This window comes from Papilio xuthus, unplaced genomic scaffold (assembly GCF_000836235.2).
Source record: "Papilio xuthus unplaced genomic scaffold, Pxut_1.1 DF824888.1, whole genome shotgun sequence".
In the NCBI taxonomy this organism is placed as follows: domain Eukaryota; kingdom Metazoa; phylum Arthropoda; class Insecta; order Lepidoptera; family Papilionidae; genus Papilio; species Papilio xuthus.
The window spans coordinates 3,745,809-3,769,618 of NW_013533761.1; the positions used below are offsets into that span (position 1 = coordinate 3,745,809).

Here is a 23,810-nt window from a genome sequence, read left to right on the forward strand (position 1 = left end):
TTAAGGTATCTCGCGAAAGGTTGCATTATTCGCTCTGAAATTTAACATGGGCGTAGACCATATCTCGAAGAACAGTTTGTTTTTAATTTAATTCGTGGACAACAGCTAGTAAATATATAACAAACAAACACGTATAACATGACACGTGCACATTTGGCAGGTGCGGACGTTGATGGATTATTTGATGAAGCAGTTGTTCATACGTAATGGCCCTGTGTTTTATTTGTTTGTAAGGTCAGGTGCACATAAGATAATTGTTCCTTTGTACCGTTATACGGTGCAATACGATACAAGACGTACAAGGTACGCAGTCTGCGTTGAAATATGTTGTTAATACTACATTGCATGCCTATAAAAAAGGGTAAAATATTTTTAAATTCATTACCAAACTAAAGATGTTAAATGATTACATTAATCCCCTATGTTGTACGGAAGCCGTAGATTTGGTAATCTTTGGGACTTAAGTAACACAAATACGTTTCAAACACGATTTATTTATACAGATAACGTTTTTTCCGTACCTTTTGAATGAATAGAAACTTAAAAATCACAATAATAAACCGATTCCTCTTAACTTTTTGTTGGTTTTCCTTAATTTATCCAGAATGAAATACAAAATGCCGACAGGATAAAGGCGTAACGATTTATCTACCGTCATCATTATACGTCTGAATGAAATTATTATAAAAAGCGAGTTTACTGAAGCGTCCACAAAAAAAAAATTCTAACACAATAAACTAAATAAAAGTCGAATGATATTATAAGAAACATCAGAAAGGCGAACGTAATGTACTTGTATCATCAAGTTTAATGCGTACTGAGGTCCTCGCTAATTGTCCCCGCGGTCCTGCGGTCTCCAGGACAAATGATCGCCGCGAGATCCTTGTCCGTTAATGGCTTGAAATCTCCATAGATTGGTCACGGACTGCTTTGTTATTACCTGATCCCTTCCGCCTCGTAATTGACTACGGAATATGAATAGTAAATAGCCTAGATTGGAATAGAACACGCAACCGCAGAGAGAATAAACTTAATTGATTTTTATATTACTTTAGTTAGGCTTAGGCTGGCTAATTGCCGAAAAATATATAATAAAATGGCGTATGAACTCATTAAAACAAAAGCATTATCTTACTTATTATAATATATTATAAATGCGAATTTAAAGATGTATGTTTGTAGTTATCTCTGGGACGGCTGTACGAATCTCACTGAAATTTGGCATAGATATAGAAGAACGCATAGGCTACTAATCATGTTTTTTTTTTAATTCAGAGAGGACGAAATCGCGGGCGACCGCTAGTAATGACTGTATGTTAATAAAAATGATCAAAAAGCTTACTTGCGATAAATGCATGTAATACTTTTAAATTGGTCGGTAAATTTTGTTACACAATGTAAATTGTCAAGCGAACGGATGTATAATCTTTGGGCGCGTAGCTCTCATCCCGTCGGCTGTAATTACACCGGTGGGGATCTGATAGCACGGTAAATTAACAGAGCCAAAAAAGGAGAGGTCGGCAGTGTGCGGTCGGTGTGCAGCGCGTCCGAGCCTCCCAAACACTGTACATTACTAAATTACCATACGAGATCGAAGTCTTAAGGAAATCGCCGGTCGCCGACACCTTATTTATGCTTTCGATTCGGCCGCTTCATTTTCCTTTTGTTATGGCAACTTCTCAGAATCTTTTAAGGAATCTTTCAATAATTATTTTACCACACATAACGATTTCATTCTTTTTCTTTTAAGAATTGTTTGTAAAATTACATTGCTTTGAAATTGCTCCTAATTATTAAATTATTCAAACTTTCGTGAGACATTATACTAAACTGATATAAGAACGGCTAAACACTCACGTATATTCGTCCGGTGGCGGCACCGACTAGTTTCAAGCGCATCGGTGGCCCTTCATCAGGATGAGTGATGATTATTTCGCGGACGCGGCCCGTTGCGTGAGTGTTTAGCCGTTTTTATATCTGCTCCTAATTAATTTGTTTATAGATTTGTTCAACTTTATCACTACAGCGACTTATTTCTTTGCTCTTTATAAAATCCGTGTCAGTGATCTCTGTCTACCCCACTGGGTTACGGAGTTATGTTGTTGTTGTCTTTATAAAATCCAAACTATTAATACATTGGTATCACACAATCCATAAACATATATTTATAATCAAGATAATAAAAAATAAAAACACTGAAAAAAGCAGTTGTTGAATAAAAAACTTAAAATATCTGATAATCTCCGACAGTTTGATCTTGCCGATAAAAGACAATAAATTTGATGAAGCCTTTTAAGACAAAATCGGTCAACTTTAGCGTATAATGACTGCAAATTGGTGGGATCATGTCGCCCAGGGAACGTGGAATTTTAAAGTGGCCGGACACCGGGCGACTTGCTTATACGAATTTATCTTTTGAAGGGAGAAGAGGCGAACGTCACGAATAACGAATATGGAACAAGTGAAAGACGTCACGTAACATCAAAAAAGTCAAGAAAATGGGACAGGAAAGAGAATTTTCAAAATTGGCCATCGAGAACGACTTCGTTCTTAAATCATAATGGTGGTGATGACCTGCCTGCCAGTAGAGTTATGAATATAAAGTACTACGAGTACATCCTAATCTCACTTTAGGTGGGGTAGATACAACAGGTTTCGTCCGCCAAATCGATCGTTCGTCTTTATAGTTATTTCAATCATGTCACCTGTAACGCAATAACTATGATATAATATGCTTTGTTATTTAAGGTTTTACGATATGTTAGGTGATATGAAGAGAATTACCCCAAACTCTCCGCCAAAGTGTATCACCTCCGTATCACGTACATTGCGGTGACGCGTCTGCGCCGGATCGGGTTCCTTGTCCTTTGTTTTTGCTTTTTAATTCTACCCTCTTGTGGTTACGGGCAGGAAGTTTCGTATACTATCCTTCTAAAGTAACGTAACATATTAGATGATGAACACACATGTGACTTTTTTGGATCGTTTTTTGGAGCAATTTAGCAAATGTTTGTAATTTTTGAAACACGACATTTTCTCTACATTGCTTTCAAGTCAAAACTGTCTCATGATGTCATATTTGATGCGCACAATCTTCATCTTATTTTTTTATCTTTAAAATCAAATATCTCTTGATTTTGATATAAACTTAAGTTATTCATTACGCCATGTTGTATAAAGATCAATAAATTACTATCAATAAAACAGTTTAGATTAAACGCAACATTACTCGTCGCTGCAGGAACAGAGGGTGCAAAGAAAAAAACCATCCCGAAGCCTGTGGTTTCTCGTATACATTACTGTTCCCATGTCTTTAAGATTGTTAGCGATGTTTTTTTTAATCTTTTTCCAGTCGAGACACTGCGGCGCGGAGTTTTTCTAAGCGCATGCGCTTTGGCTCTTTAATGCCATTCTGATGTCGTTTGAAACGATGTATAATTAACTTTTGATAATTAATTAGTGAATGTATATTAGTAACATACTTTCTTTCTCCTTTCTTTATAATTCATTAGTCTTTACATTTAAAATCCATTTGAAATGTTAAGAGTACACTTTGATACGGTTAAATCTTCATAACTAAATTGTCATATTTTGACTAGTCAAAAGTCTCTAAGCCAATGAGTGAGCCGTTGTTGTCGTAGTTACTTTTGTGAGAAAATATGTGAAACCTACACGAGCATAGACAACGGCATAAAAAAAACATGACAGCTACAGGTGAGGTAGCCTTGTCGGCCCGACATACAAAGTTTATGTAAGAGTCAATTTGGTCTAAAAACGTATATAGATAAAATCATAAACGTTTGCAACATGTATCGTGACATCTAAATATCGAAGCAGTAAAAATGTGTCGGCAGCGACATATTGCGATAGTGATACAATGATGGACAATCAAAGTTCACAGCGCAAGGACTGCGTGTGCGTGTTGCGCGTGCGCACCGTGACATGCTGCCTTTAGATCTTGCAGATAGGTCTTCATCTGATTGTAGATATGTAACTACTGTACCTGGCCACTACAAGCCCTTATGGATTTTTTTTATGTTAGTCAGGTAAAATATGTATCCTGAATATCTTAGTTATGTAGGAATGGATAAAATGATACTTAAACATTTACTTACAAAATCGAGTTTCAAAAACTATGTTAGATGTCATCAAGGATTTGTGAATTATCACAAAGCATAATGTAAATTGAATCGAATGCTCCATTATTAAAGTTGACTTTAGAAAAACCGTTAAATTAGATCTGAGGCAATTGAGAGCACAAATTGCACTCGTTAAACAAAGGTCGCATCAATTCCCGACATTGAAGCGAAGGATTGAATAAAAACGTCCTCACCTAATGAGGTAACGCAACCGAAACCTGATCGCAAGAAAATCTTTACGAGTTCGCCAAAGAGAGAGTCGAGCCACGGAAATAAATTAGTTTCCTTTTAACGTCACATTGCCCTTTTCCAGTCTAAGGAGTCGAGCGGACATGTCCTTAGGCTTCAAGCGAGCTTTTTATTACCGAGGAATGATGGCCCAGAACAATTTGTTCAACTTAATTTTTATCATCTCTAAATAACAACTGCTTTTATTTGTATTTTAATTAGGTACACGTTGAATTTAAAGAATAAATCAGTTTTATTTATCTTTTCATTCTAACCTAAAAACAATTGACGTATTTTGTCTGTTTTAGTTCACAAGGACAATCATAAATCATGATTAATACATCCATCGTAGGATACACCTATAATAAGAAAAAATAGTCCACTTTTCAATGGCATCGCTAAATAACCTGTGTATATTTTGATTTATTTATAGCCTGTCAGTTTGTAATGACCTATTTTAAAAGTCCCGGACCCGCCGCAACGTGGACTTGTCCGACCAGATCTCTACTAACCAGAGTAACCCACATGCACCACTTTTCCTACAATATTGAATTTTAAGTCAATATTTTTAAACTATATTTAAATAAAGATTACTTCTTTACTACATTTAGCTAACATTGGCTCACGTCAAGTTTTTTTTTTTTGATAAAGTGTCTTTGCTCTAAAAGAAAATAATTTCGAATTTTTGTTAAAGTCACATCCTGTTAATCTTTGTTACGAGCCAAGAGTTATTAAGGTAAAATGTAAAAAATGCTTAGCTGTCAGACATTTTTGAGTTAACAAAAGTAGAAGAAAATAAATCAAGGATATCAAACTGAGCGATGTTCTCTGTGAGTGCAGGGTTACAATTATCTTGGATCACTCAGGGGTCCCGGGATTATCTAATGCGTGTCCCGGCCATCATTTTTTAGGCGTGACGGAGCGCGGGGGGTTCGGAAGGCGCGGTGGATTGTGATTACCCCCCGCGCCCTCCCGTCGGCATTCCAAGGACAGGAGCTATCCTGACCGCTATTGCTCCTTGTAGGTTATAAACGACAATTTCCCCTTAATTCATCTCGCAGCGGTGTCTCCTTGTTTGACTTTGAAGGTAGGTTGAATTTACTTTGACTGTTCGTCTTGATATGCCATTTCTTATTAAGACAAAGTTAAATATAACACTCAACAAGAAACTAAGTACAAGGAAACATAGCTAAAGATGTTATTTTGTAAGAACTTGTCAATAAATGTAATTAATACACAACAGTTTTCAATTAAAAAAAAAACTAGATATGTCATTAAATCCTTCTTCGACCCGTTAAATTATAATAAATCATAAATCCATTTACGCCTCCGATGGTGTAAGTAATAGTAATGAATTAAAAACTCGTAACAATTTTACGGACCCCGAAACCCACTGCGTCCATTTCCCTTTACATTTTTTACTTGCTCCTTGAAACAGTTTTTTTTTTACTATCATCTAATGACTTTGAACATTGCTAAGATAATGTCTCTAAAAGGATTTGTTGGACCACTATGACATAAAAGTAGAAGATATGAAGAGATAGTCTGAACCGTGTAACATTGAATTCTAATACGTATTTTGAAAACTGTTTTTATCATTGTCGCCCGTGACTCTGTCGGCACTGAATTAAAATGGATATGTGTCCTTCCAATCTTGACCAATTTCGTAATCAATCATAATCGGGTTTCCATTGTCGAAACTACTAAAAACATATTGTGATCCCTCTTTTTCCCCTTAGAAGAATTAGAGACAGCAAACGTTTTAATACATCCAAGTGTTTCGGCATTGGATTTTTAAAGTCAGACTAGCTTACTACAAATGGTATACTATCCATTATACGAGTCGTTCTTTTCTCTCTGGTATAATTGTTAGCTACGCTTCATCAGTTAAATGTATATGAATTTAAAGCGATCCTTTTATTGGTCCCTAAAATTAATATCCATCCCTCCCCGGCTGGGAATTAATGCGCCACGTCTCTGAGTACTACGGTGTTATATTCTATCCATTACTGAGACATTTATTAAAAATAACATTAAACTTTAGACTTACATTAATATTTATATCGTACATATTACTTTTAATTAAATTTAATGCCTTTTATGGTACAAAATATCTACATGGGATTAGAATTAACCTTTTTTGGATACTCTTCTTTTACAAACTTTTGTCATATGTCAATCTGTAACAAAATAAGGCTAAAGTTGGAGTTTAAAAAGAAAACAAACGCCGCGCACTCATAGCTAGTCACTTTTTATAGTTTCTTGTTTATATCCGTATCTCTTGGGTGATTGATTGCCTCTACGCGGCCTCTCTGCGGCCGCGGTCCATCTTTAATGGACTTCTGACGTTGATTTAATAAAAACCCTTCTTTATACCATCAAAAGACCTCGGCGTCGACACCGCGCGGTCCCCATGTGGCCACGGTTACGCCATAACTATACGTAATCACCTATCAAAGTAGTACTAAACCAAAAGTCATTACCGAATAGAAAGTTGCGAATAACTTCATAAAAATATTGAAGGAACACGAGCCAAAATTCTTGCGTGACTTCACAAAACCATCTGCCTTATTTTGACCATTTATTAGGACCACCGCGGCATCGAACGTTTCCAAAAATGGTCTTAAGGCTTTGAGTACATCGCAATCAGATGCCGCCGCGGGCTCCCAGCCGCAATCACTCACAGCACCCGGGGGACCAGGATGTGGCGGCCATCTTGAAAATATTATTGGTGCCCGGTTGAATTTTGTTGGCCACTCGTCCATACAAATGGTCAGACCTTTTTTCATGTCAGACCTTTGATGGATAATTCGGCTGCATACTCAATAAAGGTTTGTTTTGCTCGATTGTTGCTACCGAAATGATGGGTTTCGCGCACACTTCACGCAATGCAAGGGCAATTTGAAAACAGTTTTACCCATCCTTCCTTTTAATTTGCGGTTAACTGGTTTAATTCAAAATAAAAAGTTTAATTTGGTTTAGCTTTTAAATTACAAAACATTTGCGTACCTTAATATGTATACAAATATTATTTGGCACAAAACACTATAGTTTTTCATTTAAAGAGCCATGGAGTAAAGAGCATTCCTGCGATATTTTAAACAAACTTTGGCAAAGACAAACATCAAATACACAAACAATCTCCAAACTTGTTTTTTGGCAAACAGTACACATTGTTCAAAGTTCAAAAAAGTTACAGCACTTTTTTATTTTTTTTTTATTTCATCTAGTCTCGACTTCGAAATCTGTTATTATCTAGTCTACATAATACTTAGATGTCTTTGTAAGCGAAAACAATAGAATAAAGTTTTTAATCAATCAAGTGTTGCGAGACATCAGCCGTTAGTTTTGGCGGAGCATGTTGCGCAAACATCGCAATTGTCTTGTCTTGTATTCGTTCGGTGATTTTTTCTTCTGACAAATGAATTGCCATATTGCCCTTGTTTTTATCTGCTGGATAAAATCTAGAATCAACATCAGTTAAGTAACCAGCTGAACAAGATATTTGTGATAAGTCGAAGGGCAGATTCATGGTCAGTTTTATAACTGTGTAGAAAACATTTCGTTACCCTGCCCATTATTTTTTACAAAACAGACAACAATATGTTTTGAACGGAGATTTTATTCTCAGAAACTCACGGTTAGTTTCCTTTAAAGTCGAAAGAACTTTGTTAACATTTTCCTCTAGTTAGTCAATCTTTTTTAAAAATAGTATCTATTATGTATATAAATAAATTTTTATCTGCGTTGTTGGTTTGTTATTTTACGATGTTTAATACCACGACAGCCACGACTCAACCACTGTAACTTTTATAGTTTACGTGTCCGCATTGGCAATAGATAATTCCGCAGCGCACTTGCGAAAGTCGGTAGCGACTCCGACATCAATTTAACAAATTGCACAAGTTTTTGTGGGAAAACTTAGCTCATGTTTTATTATATTAATTGGGAGAATAATGAGGCAAATCAATGTTTGTGTAACCTGAAATATTACTTTGCGTGTTTACTTTGAGTATACTTTTTGTTAAAAAATATCTGGGGTACCTAGAGATTCAAATTTCCTTATCTATGTAGTTAAATGTCACCTAAACAATACTTCTCTTCTGGATTATTTTCAATATTGTCATTAAACTTGTCAATATTAAGAAACTCAGTCATGTGAGTTGTTTATTTAAACTAAACACAGTAACGTGATTTAAATAAAATGTGAACACAAATCACCTATACTCTACATCGCGGAAGGGACGCTGATGAATTTTTAATTTGTCCGGATGTTTGTGTATTTCTATTGCTACAATTGTTTCCGGTGAACTCAATGATACTTTGTCACAATAATCTAGTTTTATACATACTTATATATGTTATTTATTGCTTTAAACATAACATAAACGTATAATACTAACAGTGGGTTTCTGACATCAAAATCCCCGTTTAAAACGTACTGTTGTCTCTGTTTTGTCAAAGATATGTTTAATGGAGTACATTTTGGTCTCAGAAACCAAAGTTAAAATTGTCAATGAAAACACTAAAAGATCTCATTTTTATTAATTCCCTGCGAATGTAAGAGAATAGTAAAAACTGCATGATTAGTGTAGAGTTAGTCTACGTGTTTCATACGTTGCAAGATATAATAAACTGTAAACATCTTCTCATCTTTATCGCCACTGGTCAGTTTAGATTACTAACGTAGTAAATAATTTGTACATATGTTTTTACCGACATTTGCTTGTGTGTATTACAAACGATGATCGTAATTACAAGGCAGACAGTCACGCATCGAATTGCGCAGTGTGACAGCACCGTTAGTATTAGACCGGTTGACTTTTTGTACCTTCTGCCCCGCATGTATTACAAGATTCAAACTTTATGTCGGCTCGTGGTTATCTGCACCTATATGTCTACGCAGATGACTGAGCTCCACCCGCAGTGGTATAAAGCGTTCTCTATTTACGTTACGAGTCGACATAAAGTTTGAATGGTATTATACAGTGCCGCCGTTTAATTTCACGTTCATATATGTACCTAATTACGTACAAATTGTAACCGATGGAATCGATAAATGAAAAAAAGGAATAAATTTATTTATTTTTTCAAAATAGTTTGTAATATAATGAAGTATTTGTCAACTGCCAGTGTTTGTTTTTGTTTAGAAATAAAATAAATAAATCCTTGTATGATTATTTAAATCTATAACACTCCTCATAAGTGGATAATGGGATAATATTTTACGGGTTCGCGAGGGTGTGTAATTTGTGAACAAAAATACTTGACCACAAACTAAATTTATTCGAAATAAAATTAAAAAAAAACCCCATCCATTAAGAATAATAACAACTTGTTTATGTATTCACAAAATCTTTTCACATTAAAGCGAGATTGTAACCTTTGCAAATTATATTTCAACCTCGTTCGAAAACTCACCTTAACCGATGTTTAAAATAATATATATTTAAACGAAGCTTAAGAAATTTAATATGTAAATTATAAGTGAATTAAAAGTTCAATTACTTGAAAGAAAGTACATCCAAAATGTTATAGTGACCCTAATTTCATGGGGCCACGGGTTTCCATCGAGCATATTTAATATTGAACCGACAAATTAATTAATATGAAATACATTGATCGATTGGTACAATGCAGTAAGGATTCCTTGGAAGCGATGTCTCACGATGGTGATCCTCGTAATCATTGTAATAAGAGATAAAAACCTGACAATCGATTTACCAATTATTTCTGATCGATCACCCTCATAAGAGCTTCGATTTAACTTATATTTCTCCAGCATATCTGTTAATGCGGTTAATAGATAATAAGCAATAATTACAGCGGTTGTACAACTTCATAGTTTGTTATATACTCACGTTATTGTCGGTGTCGGCACCGACTAGTTTCGTGCTTATCGGGGGCCCTTCGTCAGGATGAATATTGGTCGGAAACTAGTCGGCACCGAACATGTGAATAGTAATTAATATTTATATTTTACAATAGTTTAATAATTTCATAGTTTACATAAATTGATAAATATTTATTAATTGTGTACTGTTTACCCTTTCTCTAATAATGCTGGTTGGCAATGAACCGGGGGTCGGTATCACAAACCGGCGTGGTTGATTGATGCGGACATATCTTACGATCGGCAATTACATCAGCGTATACCAACGAATTAGGATCCAAATCAATTATGTACGTGGTCAGCGCCCCGCTGCGGCAGCGATATTTAAACTGGCAAATTACTTGATATAATCAGGTTTATTAATAGTATTATATATTACGTAATTTTTTAACTTTTTAATGCAATATCAACAATATGTATAGTATCATTAGGCGTGAAGTTACCGAAAAAAGTGTTCGTAGCCAGTATTGTTAGTCGTCAACATTTTAAAATTTTGAGTCCTATCATGAGCTCGCTTCAACATCTTCGCACGTATCGGCCCGGCTCGCCCGGTGAAATACCACGACCACACAGGAGACAGGCGTGAAGTGGAAGCTATTCCGCGTTTCGTCTGATGAGTGTGCGTCCCGGTGGCCTTATTTAGTCCTCTTTCTCTTCCCACCCTTTTTCTTTTGAGGAGAGGATGGGAAGTGGAAGTGGACTTTCCGGATGTGAGGATGCATGGAAAGGGAAAATATTTTCTTTCTGTGCATCCTCTCCTCCGTCGATTAATGGTAGGCAACGCACATGCACTTGCGTATGTCTATGGGCAACGGTCACTTCGTTATTTTGGCGATTTCATGTGGCCGCTCGCTCGTTTGCCACCTTGTAATATAAAAAAAAACTTATATTATAAATACGAATGTTTGGAGGGATAGATGAATGTTTGATAGAAGGTACCTCCGGAACGGCTCAACAGATAAAATTTGGCACAGATGTAGAACATAGTCTGGAAGAACACATAGGCTACTAATTAAGTTTTCTATCTCGCGGACGGAGTCGCGGGCCACAGCTAGTTATAAATAAAACGTCTTATTCTAAACAATTTCCAGCAATTTACACGCATATTAGCTTTATACACATCTATGAATAACGCATTTATTTAAAATATTCCGTAACTTTACTGTGAGAATTTAATTCTCGTTTTAAACGGCCCATTGTAAGATTTCTCACACCGGCGTTTTATAAATACAAAATAGTCGTAAGCGATATCATGGTAACTGGAATTAAAAAAAAATCGAAAGTTACAATCGAAGAAAACCGAGAGTTTACGTACATTGCCTTGTTAATTGTTTGTCGATTTTTATCTGATACCGTTACAATGGGAATAGAAACGCAACACAATGAGATGTATTCACTTTTATTCAAGCTATAACTTATTGAAGTTTCACCGTCAATCACACTTTTATTGGATATGCTTCTTTACGACGTCACAATATAAATTTTCATTGCCGAAACACAAAATGGAAGAAAATTAATAGAATCCAAGAAATAGTTTTAGAAATAAACTCTTTTGGTTTTGAGTGTTTATGCAACTTTTTGGCAAGATTATTACTAAATTATTTCTACGACTTATTGATAATACGCCCGAACCTACAACGAGTAATGTACCGCCTGAAACAATAGTCCACGTGCGTCTTACGCAATCAATGACATAACTGCGTTTACACTGTATGTAGTAACATTGAATCGCACGTGCACTTTCCTTATCACAGCACTGACTAACTAACTATTGTTAGGAATAAAATCCGACACTGTGCCGGTGTATCGGCGCAACATTAGCCTTATTAAAATATCATCGTTTATGTCCCCTAACTAATCATTCTGACACTTGACTTGGTAACGAAAAAATTAATAATGTCTAAAACTATATTTTAATATGCATCCTCGTTAATGAACCACAATACTTTATTGTATATAAATAGTTATTTATTATGAGACCTGAACTCTTACATAACAAGCCCCGAACAATTGCGATCCCATCGGCGCGCCATAAAAGAATACCTCATTAATACTAACAACTAGCAAAAATATCTATACATCATTGGCACTAATTGATGATTGTCCGAAAAAAAAACCAACGCTCGTAACACGAAAAAGGCACCGGCGGAAGTGTATCTGAATAGCAGAGGCGCGAGCAGCACTGGTCTACATATCATTAGTGGAATTCGCCTAATCACATGCCGCCATCGCTAGAGTCTTAGCTGCGAAGATCCGATCGCCAGCGAGAAGCACGTGCCTCTGCATCCGTTTCTTGTAACTGCATATTGATTTTACAGATATATAATCTTATTAATTGCGTAATAGAAATACATATTTACATTAAAATTAATAAAACAGTAAATTTAACGTAAACATAACTCTGGTAAAAATCTACGACTGATATCGGGAATGTTGCAGGCAACAAGAAATATATTTAAATCAGCTTCTACCATACCTAACACGTATTCTTGACACCTCAAAATTTACATACACTAAGGGAAATAATATTCGGCGAACATTTTGCGATGCTAGACGGCTACAACAGTGTACAAGTCCGGACACTGTTGGTCGATGTCGCCGGACATGTCCGGAGACTGGTGACCAGAATCGCGCTGCCGGCGCAGGCGCAGATAACAGGCATCTTATCGCACACCGCATCGCCGACCGCGCCCCATTACTTGCCCGACCGACTTTCCCCAACTAACAGCCATCTGCGACGGTTGTCCGCGGCTGCGGATACAGGAATGCGTTAGGAGTGGCCTTTATAGCCTTTTGTGGCTAAATTTTAATCGGCCCTAGCAATTATGTTCACTGAACAATCACAACAGTCGCTTCACTAGCGACGCCTTTCTCCAACTTAATTGAGTATCGTGACCAAATATTTTCCCACATTGATCTTTCTTCAATTATGTCTTCTAAAACATATCACTTACCAGTTCGTAAACATAGTAGCTTATATTAAAGTATGATCTTGAACAATCTATTGACTGGCATCGTACAAAAGACTTTATAATTTTATAAATTACATTTTTGCATTGCAAATAATTGCTAATATATTAGTTGCAATAGCCTCTCTCAATAACCTCCTTATACTCACATTTGAATAAACCCTCCAAGACTGGTCTGTAAACAGGCCCGTAAAGACCTCACAATTTCTACGGCTTTGTAAAATACCAGTCAAAGCGTTTCCACAATGACAGAGTTAGATAAATGAAGCCTCAGAGAGACTCGCCCGATTGTCCTCGTTGGCCACAACTATTTATTATTAATTTCTAATTCCCTATCACCGAGGTATATAGCATCAACATAACCCACTGTTGCCTGCAAGACAGACTAGCTTGCCTAGCTAGCTTTCCACTGACATATAAATGCATACTTCATATTCAAATTGATGTCTATCTTCTTAATGTAAAATTCATAGAAAAAGCAGATATTTTTGTATGTCCAAATAGATCTACAACAGTAAAACTTCACAATTTTCATAATTGCCCGATGCTTTTGTACAAAATGAAAAGTATAAACTCAGTTATTTTACCCACGATAGTTCAATACTATCTTCAGTATCTGGTTAAAACATTTCTTATCGTCACCGTGTAACTTGCAGACGAATCATCTGCCAATTGTATCGTCGGCGCAGATTGTGCCGCATCACGACCAACAAATTTATCGTAGTATTGTCAAGCAGCTGAAAGATAGTCGGCATTTGAGTTATTTCTAAGACGGGAGCAGCCCTAACTAGTTCAACATGAACGGTTACTTTATCGACGATGCTAAATCGTAACCGATTTATGGGAAACTACAGTAGGGTTGCCAAAAGTAATATCAGATACGACGAAAGAGAAACAGAACAGCAAAAAGAGATATCCTTAAATAGTAGATATTACTCAAAATACGATGTGAATGTTTTTAAAAAACTCAAATTTGAAACATTAAAATGTTGTGAGGAAATAAAATCAGTGAGTTTAGAGCAGAAATGTTACTAAAACATGTTTATTTTTTCAAGTAGGCTCAAAAATATGTTTAATATGTGGCAAGAAAACCTTACGTAACCTTAGTTAAAGGAGAAATTTAGAATGGCACAGAAAAAATAAAGAATTCAATAATTGTAAATCACGATATAGCAGATGCAGATGCTTACAATATCCTACAAATCTGAATATCATCAAATGAAATCATACCAAAGCAGCCCTGGCGGTGTCGAAGCGACGCGACGCGATCTCCTTGCGCGTCGCTATCGGGACAATCTGTAATTCAGTCACTTCGTCGCTGTACCTTTCTACCCTAATATAGTCATAAGTTTTTCTGTGCGCCTCTCTACTCGCTAATAGCTTTATCGTGTTGCCTTTGCGGTGTAAATCTTGCGAAATTGTTAACCGTTTGTCCGCACCGCGCTCGCCACCGCTACCTATAAATATCCAGTATCGCAAATAATTACAACCGGCTTAAGCAGGCGAAATCTATATTGCCATTAACTTCTTGACCCAACTTCTTAACAATCGAGATACGATGTTCAATTGCGATTTATAATAAGTTGCAGTTAATTACAAATGTTATCGCGAGGAGGATGTAGTCAGTGAAAATTATTTTCTGAAATTCCAATTGCAGTATTCAAATGCTATAAAGATTTTCTTAATTTATCGCTAGGTCATTTTGGAAATGTCTAATGCATTGTTGGATAAGTTGAAAATATCCATAAATATCCTTCATTTTATTACAGTAAAAAATAAACTAACTTAAATTAATGGGGCGATTGTTTTTGCAATAGCCGTCATAAATGTAACAAACATTGTCCAGGTCGATAATTTGCAATGATACGGTGTCGGTGACACCATGTTGCATGGAATCCACCTGATAAGGACGGCGTGATGTCCCGCTTCACTGGAGCGAGCGAGACGGCTATCGGGACACGATCTCCGTCACCACCGGCGGGGGACAATTAATGCCACTCCAATTAACGTATTAGAAGGTTAGCTGATACCGCAGCTTTGCGTGTAGATGATGGCATCTATTGCGGTGTCACTGACTCTGTACAATTCGCTTAGAAAGGACAACTACAATGGTCTTTAGTACTTCATTATTTCCAAGTTGAAAAGTTATTGAGTTTCCTCGCAACAACCTTTTTGCTACGATAGTAAAACGCAAGATACATTAGGTAGAAAATAGGCTGATAAAACCATGCAAACTGAATTCATGTAAGTTAACATATCCCTGGCTACATCAAAGTATTATGCTTCTAAAATAGAATTAGGTATTTTTGATGTGAGATTTTTATACGCCATTGAATTTTCGAAAGTTGTAGCTGCAAATCCAAATGCCAAATGCCGGCGGCAATTTTTACCCTTTTAATTGAGTGCAATTATGTGATTTGTACATTTGCGTTTCCCACGGCACTACGGCACCGGCACCGGCCTGCGGACGATCTATTGCAAACTACGTTTTTACAAGTTTACGTAATTATCTGCAAGAAGTAAATTAAAATTGTATTACTCAGTGCCGCACGCAGAATTTGTAAATAAATACTTATTTTATTAAGTATAGATTTTCCGTACTAACTCCACAAAGCGACTCCCTTTATCACCACGTCGTCTCTTATCTGGTGAAATACGATCTCAAGAATAGGTAAATAGGTTATAGGTACAATTTGATGTTATTTATAAACATTGTATAATATTGTGTCATTGTAAATGTACAACTGTCATGTCTATGATGAATTACTGCAAACTGGAAAATAGGACAACAAGTGTCTCCGATATTAAGGTTCCGTTTTACAATCACAATACGTTTTCTGATAGTTACGTAATAACTTTATAGAAATTTTTGTTTAAATCACATTCATATTTTATCAGTTACTAGCTGTCGCCTGACTCCGTCCGCGTATAAAAAAAACTTAACATATAGATAAGTTAAATAAAAAGCAGCTCTACAAGGCATAAATTCGGAAAAAAATGAATAAATAGTATCCTATGGCTGTCTCCTGGCTCTAAGCTACCTCCTCATTTTCAACCATATCGGTAAAGCCGTTCTTGAGTTATAAATAGTGTAACTAACACGACTTTCTTTTTTATAGATAGATTCCAAATTACTCAAGGCAATAATTTCGCTTTACAATTTACCATTTCTTTAAAATACCTTTTCGAAATTTAAATATCAGTTAGATTCTATTTTCCTTGCTTTATTCTGCTTCTTTATCTCTTTTATGGTATATCGAATACCTATAATATCTTTCTCTAAACGGGTCCTGGTATATTTTGAAACTTTAAACAGAACATTAAGAAAGATGAATGAAAATATTATAAATGCTGCGGAACCCTCACACTGTGTGTCGCGTTTACACTTGTCTTTTTTATAGCTTGATGGTCGCCTCGAGCGCCGCGGTCTGCTGTACTCCGAAGCATTTATAGTAATCAGCGTCTCCAACGCATAATGAACGTGGTCGGCGTAATTTCATTGTTTCGCCTCGTTTGTATGCTAAATTCATTCTAGATTTGTGATTGTACCTCTGTGATGTAGCTACGACATGGCGTTGACGAACAGATTTATATTTTACGATTTTTTTTGTTTAAGTCATATACATAAAAAAAATATATGTTAATTAAGCACAGAGAATATCGAATGTAAGTTATCACTTCTGATTGACATCATAGATAAATGTTAAGAAAAAGCAATAGAATTTGAGCGTATATAGGTAATGGAAGGCCCTCAACTGTCCTTATCCAGGATACTCCACAAACCTTGACCAGATCATGGATCAATTTTGCAGGGGGCGTTCCTCTGCGGCGTGTACCTTTGATCCATTCTAGATCATTGTAGCGATCTTTGGTTGAGGCCTCACTTAGTAGTGGGCGATATGCGACCAAAGTGATTAAGAGATAAAATATTTATTATATTTTCTAAGTAGCAAACATCACAGGCTATTAAAACTTTTTAAGTATATATTTAATCGTTGTTTTTTGTTTGTTTCAGAGATGGCAGCGGAGGTGGTTCGTCCTATACGACGACGGAGAGTTGACGTACTCTTTGGACGAACACGTAAGTCGTTATGATACTGGCTACATAATAATTTACTTCTTCAAAAAAGGTTTCAAACGTTTAATCAGTATAAATTATTGCTTTAAATATATAACATGCGGGTAAAGCATACACAGGCGTAGTCGGTCCGATCCAAATTCAAACCTGTCTCCTGTCGTACGTGGCTTGTGTTGAAGAGCTCTATCGCTAAATTGACTCGTTAGTGGGAACGCTGCCGTGACTGTCATCCTCCCCTCCTTTAGTGACTGACGCGTTCGGTATTTGAACGCCTCTTCCTTTGGAAACTTGAGACCTCCTCGTAATTTGACGTGAAATCGTGAGAGCGGGAGTCGTATGTTGCTAACATGATACGATAAATTACAATTGTTAGGTTAGAATTATCACTCAATTTTATTATAAACTAATCTTACTAAAATTCTAAATGCGAATGTTTAGAAAGATGGATGTATGTTTGTTAGTAGGTATCTCCGGAACGGCTGCATGGATCTCGGTGAAATTTGGCATTGGTGTAGGACATAATATGAAAGAACGCATAGGCTACTTATTAAGTTTTTTTTTCAATCCCACGCGGACGGAGTCGCGGGCAACAGCTAGTCATGTTATAAAATGGTAAGACATAGATAGTAAATATGCTACCAGAGATGTGATTGTAGAAATATGAGTTTATTCAATATGGCCAAACCTGTATGAAAATTCATTTTGAAATAACTGTCCATTCCCGACTAACTCGCTCTACTAGAAGCCTTTACTATACAAATATGGTCTCTCTAACTAAACATCAGTGTCGTAATACATTTAATTATAATTCCCAGTGAAAATTAAAGTAAGCCAAACGAAGACCACCCATATTTCACCAATTTTCCAAAAATCTGAATTTTTGCTTGCAAAAGATTTGGGTGTACAAAAACGCTTACAATTAAAGAAACTCTTAACTAAAAAAGGTGTCAACTAATGAATTATTAATGCCCTACGTCCTCAAAAATACTTCACCATTTTTCTCATATACGGGGTGTTCGAAAATTGTCAACCGCCAACTTTCAATCTCAGCAAAAACAGGTATCGCCTTACACGCTACCTAGCTTACCACCTTCGCTTATCAGTATCAAATCTTTCACATTTTGTACGACCATTTATAAATATTCATTGCATAGTAACGACTTGAACATGAATTTTTATACACGCCGTATATAGCGCCAAAGAGCGTCGAGAGTGCGGCAAAAACATTTGAAAGCGATGCGAGGCACGGAACAGCTTCGCAGAGCCTATTTAAGCTTAAATCGTTGCGAATTTCAATAAATAAAAAGATCGTTTTATGTTTATTAACTGTCCAAATTGATGATAACACTCGTGCATACCGAGACGTGTACGTGACACCAAAATTAATTGGTACTTTATGGAGAGAGCAAAAACTCTGATAAAAATTTATCAATCAAAGATTTCGATTTAATACTGTTCTCGATCATTCTACAAAAAAAAATCATGAGCAATTAGCTGTCGCTAAATTGCGGAAAATACTTAATTTTAAATGCAGAAAGCGCGTGTTGCTTGTTATTTCTAATCATTGATTGGTCTGCGCTTTCGATTGGTTACGATTTGTTTGTAGGTCGTAAGGTAATCAGATTGACTTATTGATTTATCTAGTGCAGCGGCTGCCATGTAGGGTAGACAGTATTCATGTCTAATCGACAACGGGCACCGTCAATGCCCACCCAGTTTCTCTCCTTGGACAATACGCTCAAAGAAATAAATACACTTCCCACTTCATATCGTAAACCAAATTGTCATCTTAAGAGTTGTAATTTAGCTCGTAAGTATCTTGCTATGACAAATTTTCGACCTGACATTGTGAGTAACAAATGAAATTTGACTGATATGGGTAGGGAATAAACGTCTTTTACTGCACATTCGAAATACATGAATACAGAACATTTACATGGTAAGGAGTGAAAGGCTTTCGCTGAGCTGGCACTGTAATTGGGAATTAAGGGCGTGTCCGTTTGCATTTGTATCTCTGGAGCTGATTTTGTGCTTTGATTTGTTGGAACATTGCCGTCTCTGATAAACGATCTTGTTTTATTTATGCTTTATTTACAATGAAAATTTATAACCAGTTTAAATAATAATTTTAATGAGTCAATAATTCTTCTTTTATTACCTGGCTGTGACGTTTGAATTTGATTATTAATCGAATAAAGCGTTTGTGTGTTAATTATCACCAAAAACAATTTGTGATCCCCCTTTGTATATTTGAGTCCTTGAATTCTCAAGTTCAATAAAACTCCAGTTTTTATAAACAGATACCGATTTCTATACCTGAATACTTCTAATATATTACTTGTTTGACTATGTCCAAAATTCTAGAACTTTTCCTGTCAACAAACAAGTCTCTTCTAGTCATTCATTCAACTACTTATCGTGTGATATCACGAGATGACAAATAAACGAAGATGAATGTGATAGTTGACGCACTATCGAAACACACTACTTTGTTAGAGCCCGCTAATGGAGTCAGCCCGGAACTGTAACGAGATGCTTCGCCCTACCACATATACGCCGCCATGCATTGCGGCCCTGACTGTCACTTCACTTTTCAACTTACACTGTCGTATACTTGTAAAAAATATATATCTCTAATTCTCTTTATAGAAACAAAGACTCTGTCTTAAGGTTTTTTTTTATATCATAAGGTGGCAAACGAGCGAGCAGTCACCTAAAATCGCTGAAATAGCGAAGTGACCGTTGCCCATAGACATACGCAATCGCATATGCGTTGCCTACCTTTAATCGACGGAGGAGAGGATGCACAGAAAGAAAATATTTTCCCTTTCCATGCATCCTCATCCGGAAAGTCCACTACCACTTCCCATCCTTTCCTTATAAGAAAAAGGATGGGAAGGGAAAGAGGACTATATTAGGCCTCCGGGACGCACACTCATCAAACGAAACGCGGAATTGCTTCCACTTCACGCCTGTCTTCTGTGTAGTTATACATAAATAGTTCCAACCTTCTTCCTTTTACTTAGGTAGTAACCAATTGAACAACTATTGAGTTGCTAATTTCTTACATTTTATTCCATCTAACTTATTTGCAGAGTTCTGTGTTAACCGCTTGGCTTAGTGTCGCCCGTCTCAGTGCTTGACACGTCGCTGACACGACGAGGATCAGACCAGACCGCCTTAGACCTGGCCTACGAATGGCGATAATGTGATTCTCATGTACGACATTCTTTAAACGTGTTAGTAATCAGTGCTTTACAGTTAAACGCCGCTTATCCAGTCGGACCTCCAGCACAGGGTTGACAAAATACACAAAGTCAATTTACATTTACAAAATTTACAGAAGGTTTTAATGCCACTCTTACTTTATTAAATAAAAAAAATGAAATCCAAATTCAAATGGCGGACAATAACATCTAAAATGACTTAAAATAATGGAGATAACCTTACATCTCTCTTACATCAAGCCTTAGTCGTAGACCAATTTGTAAATAAACTTTCTATGATGATTTAATTATAATTACTTATAGAAGACAAATGGATGATTTTTGTGTTGTGTGCAGCCCTATTGGTTAGGCCCTTCGTCATCGGGGACACGGCTGTCTATGCATACAAACCTGTCCCGTAAATTAATGTGAGAGCTAATGAGCAACGCGGAACAGTGCCATGCAAAACAGGACGAGTGGGCGCCGCCATCGCCGTCGCTAGGCTTTGAAACCTCTGCCTATATTATCATGCATGGATAAACTCAATTGCTGTCCTTGAAATGGTTCGAAACACTGCAATAAGTTTTAGTGTTTGTGAGCTTGATGACTCGAACATTTAATACATAGGTAATTTCTTTTATTCTAATTCCTCTTTCTATGCGTCAAATCTACTTCCTTTTCCCTTCATTTCTGCATTAGAAAAGGGATTGAAATTAGGCCTCCGGCACCACACTCAACAAACAAAACTTTACTGACTTCCACTTCACTCCTATCAATGTTTGAAGATACATAAAGTTCACCTTACTAAGATTATACTTAGTGTCGTATTACATCACTTAGTACAAATATTTAACTTAATACTGGTTAACTTTTATAATACTACCTAATTAACTACTAGACCTTGATAATAAATCGTCGACATCGCATTCGAAAAATAACAATAATTATTGTAAGTTTTTATTATAATTTAATGTCATGATAAATTCACATTTAAATTGCCCCATTTAAGTCTCGAATCGGCTTGCGTCTGATGCTGGAAGCGTAAATCACCGCAGATGTGTAAATTACTAAATGAAGAATTCCATCAGCACATCTTTTAAATCCCATTTTCAATAGCGCGACTATCTACACGCGATTTTTTCTTCTATAAACAATGAACTAGCATAACCCATGTCGCGGCTGCGATTCCTTATAAAATAGCAGTTAAAACAGATGTGCGGCTAATCGCTTAGTGGAAATGAAGTCTTAGAATTTCAAACTTAAATGAAATGATTACCGTGACTTATTACTAAAGTGAATACACTATTAAGTATTTTAATCGCCACAGCGGCATTTGACCTTTATTTATCGGATCTTCTTAAATTACCGCTTTTTCATCTGTTCTTTCCCTTAATGTAGTAAATTTTTTTATCAATTTACTATAAGAGTCAAGTCTGGTTATAAATTGGTGCTCCGAGATAAAGTAGTTTTAAGCTTTTTGTTGTTGGCGGCTCATTACGATACTTTTTATGTTTTATTGTTGACACTTTTTCATTTAATGCAATTTCTTTTAACAGCTCACAATGATTATTATAATAAATATTATAATAACCAAAAAAAAACTTTTTAAACATAAATATATCTTAACAATATGCAAAACTAAATGTCGCCTGCCTATCCGCTCGGAATTGAAAAACTTAATAGCTGTTCTTTCAATGTATGTTCTACATCTATGCCAAATTTCAGCGACATACATGCAGACGTTCTAGAAATAACCTTGTAACAAACATCAATCCATCCAAACATTCACATTAATAGGTAATTAGTAAGATTCCTATACTACTTTGGCCTATGATAATATAAACATATTCCTTACACCTACCTACTTTGCCTAGCCCGCGCTGTTGAACAGTTGAAAATGAAATCAATGTCAATTTCCCCTTTTATGATCATCATCAGCTCACTATACGCCCCACCGAGGGGCTCGGAGCCTACCCTAAGTTAGGGTGACTAGGCCATAGTCAACCACGCTGGCCAATTGCGGGTAGGTTGATTTCATACATATCTTTGAATTTCTTCTCAGATATGTGCAGGTATATTTCACCTTTATTAGTTCTATTCCTTCCACAGATTATGCATAAAACGAAACACAAAGATTGTAATATTGGTAGCTAAGACCGGAAGTGATGGCTTACGAGATACTCATTTGAGTATTCGTAAACATTTACATTTTGTTATCACTCGATTCTGGTCCGACTTGTTTCGTAATTAAAAATAATTGTCGAATTAAATAACGTTAAAGATAAGATTTTGTTAATTAATTATTATGTAATATTTATCATGTTGCTTTAAATTTATATTTGCTTTTTAATTACACGACCAATTACAGGTCAATGTACGTAAAGAACCTAATTGATTTAAGAAATAATTTCTGCATTTATTTATTTTTAATCTGAAACACCAAATCAAATAATAATTATCTAGCGATTTTAGACAGATCAAGGAAATTGTCCTGCACATTCTAAGTTCGAACGCATTATTAATAATCGCTTTTAGCAATTAAGTGAAGAGAAGTGTCAACGTGAACATCAAACGCGCCGAAGCCTTACTACATAATAGGATTACATAATAGTGAAGCTGTACAAATTTAGTTCAGCGACTGTATTGCGATCCGCAGTCTTTGCTGAAGTAAATGGTGCGTCATCACTACTATCTAATGTTAGGTTTCCACTGTATGAACATTTGTAGTTTAGAGAAAGACAAAAAAAAACTGGAATCATATATTTTAATGTGCAATTCATGATATACTAGCTGTCGCTCCCGGCTACGTCCGCGCGGGTTTAAAAAAAACTTAGACCTATATGTTCTTCTTTGCTATCTTCTACATCTGATTCAAATTTCAGCGAGATCCATGCAACCTTTCTGGAGATACGTTCAAACAAACATCCATCGAAACATTCGCAATTATAATATTAGTAAGATTTACACCAGGCATGCATCTCGTAACTAGAAATTATTACGTTGTCTCCAATTTGAAGACTATTTGATATTTACCAAACCCCTTTTAAACCGTAACTCGAGTGCCCTTTACTGCTTAAGCCCTCGAGCTAATATTTCAAATGCCTCTAGAAATCATAGTCTGTAATTAAGGGGCGGGTTTACACAGTTCTAGCTGCTAAGTGTGGGAAGTCGGTATCGGCATTGACTTGTTTGTAATTGTCCAGCAATTAAACATTATTTTGCATCTGTAGTTAGAGATACACGCCCCAACGCCTACTCCGTAACATGACACGTGGGGCTTTAGGTCTTAAATAACTC

The 23,810-nt window shown here is 36.1% G+C and overlaps 1 protein-coding gene across 1 annotated transcript in view; it reads left to right on the forward strand.

Moving 5' to 3' along the window:
* Nucleotides 1–23,810, forward strand: part of osp (myosin phosphatase Rho interacting protein outspread) — a 204,176-nt gene that overhangs the window by 146,194 nt on the left and 34,172 nt on the right. The window contains exon 3 of the mRNA XM_013324908.1: nucleotides 17,245–17,310. Coding sequence (XP_013180362.1) covers nucleotides 17,245–17,310 — 66 coding nt within the window. The remainder of the gene's footprint in view (nucleotides 1–17,244; nucleotides 17,311–23,810) is intronic.